General features: G+C 43.2%; 1 protein-coding gene across 1 annotated transcript; it reads left to right on the forward strand.

Annotated features, from left to right (window-relative positions):
• The first annotated feature begins 1286 nt into the window (after positions 1 to 1286).
• Positions 1287 to 6192, forward strand: LOC137785631 (cytosolic 5'-nucleotidase 1A-like). Its single transcript, XM_068577047.1, has 6 exons — positions 1287 to 1467; positions 1576 to 1743; positions 2750 to 2879; positions 2961 to 3083; positions 3915 to 4099; positions 4678 to 6192. Exons 1-6 carry the CDS (start codon positions 1354 to 1356, stop codon positions 5041 to 5043), a joined length of 1086 nt encoding a protein of 361 aa, XP_068433148.1. The 5' UTR covers positions 1287 to 1353; the 3' UTR covers positions 5044 to 6192.
• Positions 6193 to 14240: the final 8048 nt, after the last annotated feature.

Consider the following 14240-nt stretch of genomic DNA (forward strand, 5'->3'; position numbering starts at 1 on the left):
TACATGAAAATAAAAATAACAGAAGTATCAAAAGTAAAAGTACTTAGTCTGCAGTGAATTGCCTCTTGCATTGATGTAGCCTAAGCCATTATATTAGATTGTTAATCAATATCTATGCATCATTTACTGTTGTAGCCGCTTGAGGTGGAGTTACTTGTATTTACAGTGAGTGACTTAGTCTGGCAGTGGTTCCCAGTTTGGGGTTGGGCTGGTTAAACCTCCAAAAGGGTACAGGAGAATTCAGGGAGGTTTTGAGGTGATGGGTCAGAAACCTCTAAAATGTGGGGTTTAAAGTAGCTCATAATTGTACTTTGCTGCAGATAACATTCAGCCCTGAGATGTTGATCTCTCTTGTTCCATTGCATTTACTGCACAACAGGTTTGTTGCTCAACCCACACATTTCATACGAGTTGAGTGATGCTCAGAGAGACAGTCAAGTCATTTTGAAGCTTTCGCATATTAAAAAAGCCGGTTGCTGACAAGTGACTAAATGAGTGACAAAACCTGGTCACGCCAACTTCACCCTTCACTGTCTCCTTGTGTACTCGAGCCCATGCGACTAGTGTAGTTTAATTATCCCTGCAGCATTCTACACATTTGAGGGAATTAAAACATTAGGTAACTAGACGCAACCATCACTAATGCTAACGTAGCTCCTTATGAATTGGAGCTGTTATTTTTTTTCATTTTGATAATATAGCGGCTGACAACACATTAGTTGAGGCAATTGTTGTTTAAATATACCAATTTGGTAAAATGACTGACTCACAACCCATGTTAGAAGTGACAAATGAATGAATTTAACGCCTCAATTGTTTTAATGATTAATTCACCAACAAATGTTTGACATGTTTTGACTGGGATGTTTGACTGTGGTAAGAAGCTGCATTTCAGGATGTAGTTGTAGTCATGGTCCAGTCTTCGCAGGCCCACATCACAGAGGATGCCTCCCGTGGTTTGTATAAAGATCTGCAGGTCCTGGCTTTCATTAAAAGTTTAACTACTGCTTTAATTTAAAAACATACAAAACTGTACACAGGTTGCCAGAAAGTCACTGCAAGAATACAGTAAGTACTTTCGTAAAAGTCTGAATTATAACTAAAGGGAACAGCACAAAAAAGGCCCATAAACAGAAGTACCCTGGAGCGTTTACTCGAGGGAGGCCCACAGTGTTCCTGTCTCTGTCACCAGCCAACCAAACGCAAGGGATGTGCGACGTCACTAGTGTGGACACACACCACCTTTTCTTTTCTTTTTTTTTGTTAACACATTTCCGCAAAGTTTACAAGCATCCGTTGCCTCGCATTTATCCGGGGTTTTGTATCAGCTTTCAGGGCTTAAAGTGATTCAAAATGAGCGCAATGAAACCAAACGACGCAGCTCCCACTGACGACAGCGGGGAGGAGAAAGACTGGGCCGCGGCTAAAGCTTTCTTTGACAACCTCAAAACACACAAGCCGAGACCGGTAAGTACGGTTTATGCTAACCACTTGTATTGCCACGAGCTCGCCTTGTCAGCTGCACACACTTCCCCGGGCGCAATTGTGTAACTTTCCGAGGTGTCCCACTCGCAGCCCAAGCCCCGCTACGCCGTCACCATCGCGGTCTCGTCCCGCACCCTCTTCAACATGGTGGCGGAGAGGAAGATCTACGAGGACGAAGGACTGGAGAAGTACGTGGCTTATCAGGTGGCGCACGAGAACGAGCCGCTGATGCCGGGAGCCGCTTTCCCCTTTGTCAAGGTGAGGAAGGCCCCGGGACTGCCAGGGGTCTGTCCGCAGGGCGTGGTGCGTCATTGCGTCACAGGAATGCACGCTGACGTCCCGGTCCCCACCACGACAAACTTTCTTTGTTCAAAGACTGTTTTCTGATAACGGCTCCAGGAGTCAGGTCAGAGCCCCGCATCGTCACGCAGAGTGGGTTTAAAGCTGTTACACACGAGGCCACGCCTCGATGAGTTATGGAAACGTAGGTATTTTACTATGGCTCTGTCAGATATAAGTATAATCACACAACTGTGAAGTCAAATCCACATCGAAAACGGTTTGTCTTTAAAATCTGCGTGATTTTTCTTGAAATGCGGTCTTGCGAGTCATGCATTCACACCATTCTTCAGCCAGAACATCCAACATGTTTAGGATTTCTTTCGGAAACTACTGTACAACTTCCTTTAAACATGATTGCTGTTCACTTCCTGTGTTTTTACGCAAATGTTATCACCCTGGAATAGAGGAACATCAGGGGAACAACCTTTGTGTTTGTTACATTTGACATGTAACTACTCCTGAAAGACTTCTTCATGAGTTGTTGGTTAAAGAGGTGTCGATTCAACGTTACGGGCGTTGTGGAGGCTGTACTTTGTGGTGCAGTCGGACATTTGTTTTTACAAACATTAAGAAAATATCCTTAAAATATATTTTTTTAAGCCACCACAGTTTCCAAATGACTTAAAACACATACATTTTTTATTAAACTGCAGACTGGTAGCAGCACATCTGTGGTGAGCTAACATCATGCGGTCTGCAGACAATCTATCAGTGTCTGGCTGCATCGCGCATGTCCACACAAAGATTTACAAAACACCCTGATGAAGGCATTTATGCTTGATTAAAAAGCTGTTGTTTTAATGCCTTGATGCTTCTTCTAAAAAAAAACTAAAGTAAAAGAAAGCTGTGGAACAATGTTGCAACGTTTGCGTCGTTACCTCACGTTGCACACTCTTGATGCAACATCCGTCCGCTCACACAGGCGCTGATGACGGTCAACGATCGCCTGAGGCAGCTCTACCCGGACAGCGAGGAGCTGTTTGACATCGTCCTGATGACGAACAACCACGCCCAAGTCGGAGTGCGCCTCATAAACAGCATAAATCACTACGGTACGGTGCGTCTTTAACGCTGGTGTCCGGTGAACTCCCCCCGATGCAGCACACGTCTCCAACTTGCTTTTATACTTCCAGACCTGACCATCGAGAGGTTCTGTATGACCGGAGGGAGAAGTCCAACAGGCTACCTGAAGGCCTACATGACGAACCTGTACCTCTCCAAGGACTCTGAGAAAGTCACAGAGGCCATAGATGAAGGTAAGTGATGCTGCTGCTGCGGCGGTTGCATTATATAACGCCTTGTTTTGATGCATGAGTTGCTCTCGGCAGCCTGGAGATGTGTTTGCACTTCACTGATATTTACACACTTGCATGTCGACTCTCTCTCTCTCTCTCTCTCTCTCTCTCTCCTCTCTCTCTGTCTCTCTCTCTCTCTCTCTCTCTCTCTCTCTCTCTCTCTATCTCTGTGGGTGTGTTTGTGTGTGTGTGTCTGTGTGTGTGTGTGTGTGTGTGTGTGACTCATTCACACTGTTGAGGGAAACCTCGACCCGACGCTGTGCAGCAAGATGGAGCTGGTGGAAGCCAGCTGTGTGATTCATGGCTCCCTGTCGTCCAAATACATGCAGAACAGAATAATATGAATCTTTGATAAATTCAAGTTGCTCAGAAAGCTGAAATCGATAAACATTTGCAGGTTCAAGCTTCTTGGCTTGTCTTGCTCAAAGTGCCAAAGAAATACTTTTGATAAACTCGGCAGTGATGCCTCTTTCTATAACCCATGACGTGGGTCACTGAAGATTCTCCACAGACCTTCAGGAAGTAGTTCCCACAGTGGAAGCTGTGGATTATTTTATCTGTGGAAATCTTTCAGAATTTTCCTTTAAAGTTGTGTTAGCTGTGAGACCACATTTGCCAAAACTGTGCAGATAAAACACTTCAATCCCTCCAGTGAAAGACAGAGGTGTCGGTAATCAAACCTAACGCGGCAGATAAAGCATCGTTATCAATGGAAGTTGAAGCCTGCGGCTGTTGGGTATCACACACTCTCCATAAAACATAGCGTTTCTAACCTCCGCCCCTCTCCTTCAGGCATCGCTGCAGCCACAATGTTTATGCCGGAAACGGAGAATGAGTTGAGCGACACCCAGCTGAAAGTGGCGTTCGATGGCGACGCCGTCCTCTTCTCAGACGAGTCCGAGGTCATCGTGAAGAAACACGGCCTGGACACTTTCTTCGAGCACGAGAAAGAGTTTGAGAACAAGCCTCTCGCGCAGGTAACTGATGCTTGTTGCTATGTACTTCTGCATAATATCACTGGCACCTCATGGAGAGACACATAACCTCGCACTGACGGAGTCACGGTTTCAGAAGCTTTTCAACGTTGACAAGAAAATACTCAAAATGCAAAGACTCCAATAATTGCTCTCCATTCATATCTATCTGCCTTCAGTTGATGAGTCCTAATAGATTCCTCAGCGGGACTCGTCTTATATAAATAGTTTCGGTTTTTATTTTAATTACATTTATACAAAAGCATAGGACCAGGAAACAGGAGAGCATAATAACACATGAGTCAGCAAATTACAAAGAAAGTAATGACAACAAGAAGCAAACACAGTAAATCTAATGGCTGGTAGAACAGCCCCTGCATGGGGCTAAACAAGGCTCTGGAGCATGTCTTGAGGGTTTAGGAACCGGCTCTGCTGGCTCTAAATGAAACTTAAATCAACTCCAGCATCCTTTTTGCCTTTTGTGCGCTCTTGTGTGTGCATTTAGTTTCTCTTCCCTTTGTTTATCTGTGCCTGTGTTCCTTATTTCAACACATTTTAACTTGATTGTTTGGCTCTCTCAGGGTCCTTTAAAGTGTTTCCTGGAGGCTCTGGGGAAGCTGCAGAGAAAGTTTTACGCCAAGGACGAGCGCATTACCTGTCCCATCCGAACCTACCTGGTGACGGCCCGCAGCGCGGCCAGCTCCGGGGCTCGCGTCCTGAAGACCCTCCGCAGCTGGGGCCTGGAGATCGACGAGGCTCTGTTCCTGGCCGGGGCTCCCAAAGGGCCCCTGCTGCAGAAAATCAAACCGCACATCTTCTTTGACGACCAGATGTTCCACATTGAGGGGGCCAAAGACCTCGGAACCATATCGGCACACGTCCCCTACGGCATCGGACAGAAGTACCACAAGGGGAAACTCATCGAGCAGCCCGCGACAAAGCCGTAAGCTAAAACTGGTTGGAGTCATAAATATCCACTTCCCTCCGAAATCTAATCTTCCATTCATGAAAATGCTCTCTTCAAAGAGCAGAGCATTTTAAAGGATTGAGGTAATTCATTGGGATCGTCGTCGACAAAGTTTCCTATTTTTGGGGGTTTCATGGAATATTTTCTACTGTTGTCTTTAGCATAAGGTTTTATTGATAAGTGGGGGAATGTATTTTCAAATCCAGAGTTACACAACTGTTTCACTGAATACTGTTCTGGAGTAGAAACACCAGATTCTTGATGACCTTTTGAGGCCTTTTACCTGCACTATCTGTGCACCTTTGGAGAGAGCGTTTCTCCTCTTTTACATTGGATGTTAATGTCATTTTCTTGACAGTTTTATACAATAAACACGTCATTTTATTTATCTTGGTTTTAGCTATTGGTCCTTGGCATAATCATTACAGCCAGGCCGGGAGAATATATCTGTTGTAGTCGTGTTTTTTTCTTCTGCATTGGCTCTTTAAGAGACTTAAAGATCATGAGCCAAGTAAAAATCGCTAATTTCAATTTACAATTTTCAAAGTTGTTTGGTGTCTGGAATAATGTTTTTCTAATATGTTGGGGCATATTAGTATCAGCTATTAGCTTTAAAGGAGCACTTATAAGGGTATACTGTGGCTTACAGCAAACACTGACACTGTTTGTTTTGTGACTGTGTGTGTTGTTGATGCACACAAACTATATTAAACTTAGACTTTAGTTTTCTCAAACTTTTATACTCTGTTGTTGATCTGTGAGTTGTTTACACTTGTACACTGAACCTCATTACCAGGCAGCACACTATAACTACACTTTTCTGTCACGTTATAGTGCTTTTATATAGGATTGATAACATAAAACTATATATGTTTGCAAATGGAATTTGATGTATTTTCATATTGCAGAAATATGTAAATGTTTCCGTAACTTTACATCATTGTGGAGTTCTACAGTTACACTTGTTTGTGCATGTTGGTATCGTTTCTGGTGATGTCTCCAGATCATGTGGTGTTTTGAATTGATTGTAATTGTGCACACGATAACATGATGTTTACACTATTTCACTTTTCTGTACTGCGACTTCTGTCTTGCCTTTGTGTGTTGAGTGCAGAGGAATAAAGGAATGTGGAGGAACCCTAATGGCTGCTTTTTTGTCAGTGGTGGAAAGAAATGAAGTACATTTACTCAAGTACATTACTACAAATTTGAGATGTGTCTACTTTTAATAGAGTTTCACTTCTTGTCAGAGGGAAATATTCTACTTTTGAACATGACTACATTCATGTGACGCTTACAAGATTTTGCATTAAAATCAGGAGCCGAGCTTCTTGTCTTCTTGTGAGTCTTGTTGGGACTCGTCGCTGTCTTTTGTATGTCGGAGTTGTTGGCAGTTTCTCCAAATAATAATTCCCATCTCAACTTCTAGAACAGTTACATTTACATAAATGTTCAAGGCCCAAAAAGTTTAAAATATCCAATATTTCACAAAAGAAGTAAAGATTAGAAAAAAGTCTCCCACTTTGGAAGTCACTGGGCGAGGCATCCAAATTGTACGTAAAATAGATAAAATGAGCTCCACCTCAACCAGCAACCACAATTAAATGCTGCATGCACATTGAAGCATCTGCAAACATCGTAATAATGTAAGATAAGATAATATATCAGTGACAGGAGGAAAAGTACTTTTATTTAGAATCATAATATATTTTTGCTGATAATAGGCTACTTCTCTACATTTTCATTTTGAACGTTAAACTTTTACATTGTTGTTTTGATACTTTGGCTCTCATAAAGAATCTGAGGCTTTTCTCACTGGTCTTCATACATCTCAGCAGTAGATGGCAATGTTTAGCTGTAGTTGTCCACCTTGATGCTTTGACAGTTGCTGGTTTGGTGTTAGTAAACCAGCTATAAGGTCAAACATCAGCAGATTATCCTTGTCCATCTTCTCTCTTGTCATTAAACTTCAATGTTCCTCAGTTTCTGTCCAAACTCAGTGGACTTAGATCGACTCTCAACATACATGAACGTGATGAATGGAGCCACAAGAGAGAGCTCCTGTTTAACTTATAGGATGTCCCAGAGCGCAGCAATAAACAAACCCCACTTTTTATGGAAAGGTTTTCTTTCTTTTTTAGTAAAACATGCCTGGAACAGATCCCTGTAGACATAAGAGTGAAATAAAATGAAAGTGTTAAAATATTTCAAAAAAATAAAGATCCACAACAGACAAAAACAATGTGACAACTTACACAATGCACAATGCTTTGAAGTATATATATATATATATATATATATATATATATATATATATATATATATATAGCTGAGCAGTACACATGCTCACTTTTACCAACATATTACTACAACGCACAGCAAGAATAAAATGCTAATCACTCTGCTCTCTCTGTACTAACATCAGGTCTAATTGGGAGTTAATGAGCTATTCTGAGTGTGGACCCAGATATATTAATAATATCTCATGTTTATCCTTGGAACAAAATCAACAGTAAATTACCGAGGGTATTTATAGTTAAGTAAGTATTTTACTGTCAGGTCCTGTACTGAGAACTGGAGTCAGTTGTGGAGAAAGATTATTGATATTTGAACTCAACACCCTAACAAATATTAATAGATTCACGCCCCCGTTACTCCCACTGCCTTTCTCTTCATTTATTTATTCATTTATTCTTGCATTGTCTTTATATTTTTACGTCCGAGACCTTTCCCCTGTTTTCACTCAGCTGACATCACCGCTCACTGTCTCTCACAGCTCCTCCAGCCACAAACAACTTCACAAACTTTTTCACATACAGCCTGCATTACAGTAGTACTCCCAAAGTTTCCCCTTTTAACTGAAAATGTAAAGTTGCATTTACAAAATGTGCTTGAGGCATCAAAGTAAGATGACTCGTGGTGTTTCAGTATTCTAGCTCATCTTATTAGCTTATTGTTCCAATACTGTGTGACTAGCCTTTTATGGTTTATGCTCAGTAGTGTCAAGCGTTTTTTGCATACTTATGTTGTGCTACTTTTAAACCACTTTATGCCAGAAAAGAATATTGTACTTTTTGCAATGTGGCATTTTCTAGATTTTACATTGAAAACTGCATCATGAGCTTTTAAAATACTTTTAATTCATGGTAAAAGTTAAACGAGTGGTTCCCAAACCTCATGGCTTGTGACCTGGTACAAAAAGCAAGGTCTCGGTGTCTCTTGACACGTTCAAAGTAACTAAGTCATATGTGCTGTGGTTTCAGAAGTACAATATATGTGGTGGATTAGAAATGTAAAATGATGAAATTTGCATTTAAGTAAAGTTAAAACCAACCACTGCATTCTGGGTATACCGGACAGAGAGATTTTTTAATTTATCATCTTTCTTTATTTCCCTTGGTGAACAATGTTTGGATTTAGCAACAGGCATTTTCATCCATTTGGCCACGATGGTAATGCAGTACACATGCTGTTCCCTGCCGAGAGATTAAGAGGAGGAGAAGCTTGTGAACACAACGCTATTTATTTGTATTTTACTTCACTACAGTGGAGATATTCATCTCGTCACTAGAGCATCTTTTCAGCATGGTTTTGTCAGCCAACAGTGTGTGTGTGTGTGTGTGTGTGTGTGTGTGTGTGTGTGTGTGTGTGTGTGTGTGTGTGTGTGTGTGTGTGCATCCCCCAGAGCCGGGGCCAACCGGCTGTTGCCATGGATACTCGGTGCTGACACCACAAGATCTGTGTAGGCTTGTTGAAGATATAATTAATAACAAAGGATTAGAGGCAAAGGTAGCACGGGCCTCACCATGAGAACCCTCATCACACAGTTACTATAATTGGCATCATTTCTGTGTGTGTGTGTGTGTGTGTGTGTGTGTGTGTTTGAGGACACCACAGGAAAAGTTACTGGAAAATAAGCGTGGAAACAGTGCTCTCATAGTCTGCTGCTGCATTCGTCTTCTTGACAAGCAATTTGCTCTAAATATGTTTTTTTTGGACGTTGGCCAAAAACTTGTCGGGATGTTTTTTTTTAAATTAATTAATTTGGGCCAACATCATCTTGGTGGGTGCCTTGATGCTTGCTTAAAGTTTGTCTTGAGGATATTTATTAAAGATAATTACTCAATTGGTATATAGCTTTTTATATTGATGTGCAGAAGTTGTGTTAGTTGTTTACTTTAACACAGACAAAGTTAAGTTGTCCACCACTTTAATTCAGACTAAACTATCTCAACAACTATTGGATGGATCACCATAAAATATTATACATATATTCATGGTCCTCCAAGGATGAAGCCTAATGACTTTTGTGATCGTCTGACTTCCTCCAGCGCCGCCATAACGTTTTGTTCTGAGTGAAATGTCTCAGCAGAGGATATGTTGTTCACGTTTTCCGGATAGCTATGAAATTCCACATATTTCCCCTTACACTTGAATGTTCCCCTCAAAATGAATTGTAATATTTGCCCAAATGTGTTATTTGTTCAATACTTTAGTTTATGACAAAAAAAAATAACTGCAACTTTAATGACATTCCCGTCAGCCTGGGCTGTGCTTATGTTTAATCAGCAAATGTTAGATTTCTAAATAACTATGCTAACTTAAATGGTAAACATGGTGAACCAACATCAGCGTGGTCATTCTGAGCATAAGCAACTGATTGCACATTAGGAATAAAGTTGCCCATCCATGTGTTGTTCTTTTGTTGTTATAATTTTGGCAGTTTTTGGACTTCCTAGAAATCACAGAAAAGATGCTACCATCCACGATGTCTTCTTCTGTGAAGTGGGGTGCACGTGGTGTTCATTTCTTTACCTACTCAACCTTGAAGTCTGTCAACACACACGCGATAACAACTCAGTGAATCTGCGGCACCATGTGATCATTTGTTGTGCCACTGAGTCGGTGGAGCACTCACACGGCAATATGACGGGCTCCATTGACACAAAACCATGGCGTGATAATGACATGTATTGAGGTCAGCTGGTCCCCCTCCCCATTAGAACGTCCTTATAGAAATATTATCCAGAGTGCATCCACTCCGAATCTCAAGAGTTAATGCGATGTATTAAGGAGTCCATGTTCTAGCACAGAGTGGCTGGTTGATGCTCTATAAAGAAATAAACTGGCTCTCTCTGCCCGAACAGGCTTCCTGTTTGAAACAGATGCTCCTCGCCCTCGTGGTATGCATTATGTTCTATTGTAATTTCTGTCTGGCTGATTTCATTGCAGAGCTGACTGTGTGTTCTGCAGCGATCCCAGGAAACGTATCTCCACACCTCCAGAGTGAGCTGGCCTTTATTCAATTTGGCCCGTTCTCATTCGATTGCACAGTGTGATTCTCTGAAAGCGACCCCAAAGGTTTCAGAGGCATTGACAAGTGTCTCCGCATGAGATGGATTACTGATGCTGCATCTGGCGACACGCTGTTTCCTCATCTTGGCTTTTGGTGAGTGCACCTGTTGGCCATTGACAGACTCGGCTAAGGTACGAGACACAGTTAGGACGTCATTCTCTGGCAATGCTTCCAACGATCTGAAATCAAACGCTGCGTTGCGTCACGCTTTGAAGGACGAGCAGGCGACAGGCCGGGTTTCTGTTGAAGGCACATTGCTTTGAGTTTTAGGTCGAGCGTTCTGGTCCTCTCATACGAGCTATTAATTCACTGACACATTTGATCAGTTTGTCGGGTAAAAACATTAAATGGTGCACAGTGGAAATAGAAAACGACTTTTTCTTCAAGTGTTTCTGATTAATCTTCCCTTTGTGGGATGAATTGCGTTGCTCCATGTCATTGCCATCTTCAACATATCTTCAAATGCTGTTTGTTTTGTTGCTGCTGCAATTCATCTACAAGTTAATCTGACTTTTAAGAAGCATCACACTGACCTCCCGTCCAGCCGGCGTTGAGCACGAGGCTGTGTGGACAGGTGAGAGAGCTGATCCGATGAGAAGAGCAGGTCGAGCAGAGGCAAAACACATTGCCATAGAAACAGCTGAGTGGCACAAGGCCACACTTCTCCATGGCCAGAGCTGATCACATGTGGCAGTTAGTCTGCTCTGCAGGCTTCGTAAGGAACGCAGAACTTGTGGCCCCTGCAGAAGCTCAGCCCAGCCGGCCAGACACACAACTAGCCAGCGAGCGAGGGGAAAGCGCAGTGCAACCACCGAGCAAGCAAGCAAGCATCGCCAATTATCTCCACCTCTGCGCTTGTAGCAAGAATCCATTTCAGCACCATTACCTTCCGGCAGCCACGGGCTGACTGTCTCTCCCGTCAGGGCGATAGTTCTAAATTGGCTCCCACCCCTCTCCTCCTCCTGAGATTGAAAAGAGATTATTAAAGACATTCATCATAGAAGAGGCATGAGCCTGTCTGGAAAGTCTGAAAATGGTAAGAAATGGCAGCACAATAGAGACGGCCTGAAGAAAAAGGGGAAACAGGAGGGACCGGAGAGAAAATGAGATAGATATGTCTGTGAGGGCTTGGTGCTTCTCCCTGGTACCAGACAGGGTGGTCCCTTGGGTGTCCTGTGAGCCGGCTGGGCTGTAGCAGCAGGCAGGGTGTAGGGGCCAAAGTCTGGAGGAACGCATGCGCACAGCGGGCCATCCAGTCATGGCTCCAACCCTACATATCAGATGCGGCGCTAATGATACCCCTGGGGACCGAAACAGACTGGCTCCTGCATGACAAGATACACTGTACACTATATTATCCGGTCTGATCAACGCAAAGACTGTGTGGGTAGGACAAGTTGAAGGTCTCCTCTGTGATCTTACGGTCAGACATCAAATTAGAGCATAGCGCCTTGGAATATAAAACGGTACTGTGGTTAATCCATCTTTGTAGTGGGATAATACAGGAAAGACTATTGTACCTTGTTACACGCAGCGTGAGTTGAAATGCTGCATGCTGCACTTGGTGGTTTCTCCTGTTGCATATTCTAGAAGACTAATGAGCCCTCATTTCCAGTTCACATTTGGTACCAGCATTCATTTTTAACTTGTGCCTTGGTTTAGCGGCTTACATGAAGGAGTCTCTGCCCTGCCTGGCTTGATATGTGGCATTTAATTTCTGTCAAACTGCTGCCACTCACTTGCCAATCCCAATCTCTTTCACTCCTCCCATCTGCAGACTAACAGGAGTGTTATGGATGTAGTTATGTAACCGCTTGAATACTGATGAACATTGAAACCACAGTATGTCCATATGATTACATGTTCAGTGGGTGTCTTCCTCATACAGATTGCATGCATATCAGCAGATGATTAAATTAAGAATCAGGAGAAGATACCCATGCATAACAGAACATGGAGCTGTGTATTTTACAGCGGCTATGGCCAACGAGGTTAAGTTACCAAACTACATATTTTGTAGTCCCTGATTAAAACAAGTGTGTGCATGACTGTGTGATTGCACACGTTCATTTACTCCACGATATGTGTGTAGTAGGAAAAGGAATCAAAATATAATTATGATTCTGTAGAAAAGCAAATCCCCTGTAAGTATGTCATTTTGGAACATTCCCTTATTCAATTTCTCATTGAGCGTTAGATTGTAGAGTCTTGTTGAGCAATGGGTTAAGGTGATCTAATCAGTATCTTTCATTCACTAAATATAGTCATGCTTCTGGAAAAAAAAACTCTTCAGATATCACGTATGTTTCAAACAGAAAGTGATTTTAGATTGTGTAATAAATAAGAACATACAAATATGAATAAACAACTCATTTAAAACATTATTTACATTAGGGAATACTTTGACACTGTGAAAAATGATGATCTGCTTTTTTTTTTTGCATTAAGTATCGAGCAAGACCATTAGCTTAGCATAAGGACTGGTGACAGGGTGCCAGAGCTAGTCATTATTTTACAGAAGTCTATTTTCCAGTTCAGACACACTATGTCTTTCAGGGCTTGCATGAGCGCCACGGTTCTGTTAATGAAAGATATTGATAAGATTAGCGTGATCCATTACTCAACAGGCCTGTCCATTAGCCTGTGTGACAGCTGCCATGTGCTCTGTTGGATCAATGCTCTTCTACGACCACTGACCTGGAAAAAGCAGTAAAAGCTTTGCTGCGCTGCTATCAATAGACGGTCTAATCAAGAACAGCACCCTCTGAGTAAACTCTGCTCAACTAGCAAAGACGCTTGCCACGATTGTGCTAAAACTCTCATTAAATCCAAACCTGAAGCTTTCTGCAGAGTAACTGCAGAGAAGCTGTGAAAATCTCTGTGTTGGACTTGGGCCTCAGAACAAAGACAAGAGGGTGAAATGTTGGATGTGGGTAAATAGATTTAAAAAAGTAGGGTGTCTCCATAATTGTCTGCATTAGATTTTAAGTCAAGGATGTCCTTGCCTGACATAGCAGGGGGGTGATTCTGGCACTAAAGGAGGCCATCTGTTCAGCCTAGAGTGAAATGTATTGGATCTCTTCTAGGTCAGGCTTGCACAATCATGAGACTGGGGTAGAACTCTTTAAATTTGGGTCTGTCCACTGGACCATGGATCATCTGCCAGTTGCAACAATTAGAGAAAGGACACATACATGCAGACCGGACTCATGCCGATGGACGGGACCAGCAGCGCAGCCTGCATCCTGTCCCAGAGCGACGGAGCAAACCTGGGCCAACCATCTCTAAAATCTTGGACCCCCTCCGGAGCTCTCGGCGATCAGGTCTGGCTGGAGCTAGGCCCCTCATATGACCAGTCCTCTCCCAGCCAGCCGTCGTGCCCCAGTGCCCCGAGCAGCAGTCCGGGATGCAGCAGCCCGGGATGCAGCAGCGAGGGCACTGGCAGCCTGTACAGCTGGAGCTCAGGGGTGACCTGCTTCCTGCACAGCTCTATCAAGAGGCAAAGCCAGGAAGCGTTTCAAACTCGACTGAGAGAGGAGAGAAAGTGGGGGAAGCGTGCAGGGTGTCCTTTCAGAGGGCCTCGTGGCGGAGCTCATGCACAGGCGGAGCAGGACGGAGGCAGCGACCACGACAAACGCCGTGCATCGCCAGACAGCAGTGGGCTGCGTCAGAGGAGGGGCTCTCCACAGACCCACGGCAGCGCCAAAAGTGTGAAACTACAGTGTCTGCTGGAGGAAAAGAACGAAGCCAAAGTGAAGTTTTCTCAGTTCCTGGATGAGGTGACATCCAACGTGCTTGATGCAAACACCCTGCAGGCATTT

The sequence above is a fragment of the Clinocottus analis genome, unplaced genomic scaffold, assembly GCF_023055335.1.
Source record: "Clinocottus analis isolate CAN_PGR_092001 unplaced genomic scaffold, fCliAna1.0.p SCAF_15, whole genome shotgun sequence".
NCBI classification, from domain to species: Eukaryota; Metazoa; Chordata; class Actinopteri; order Perciformes; family Cottidae; genus Clinocottus; species Clinocottus analis.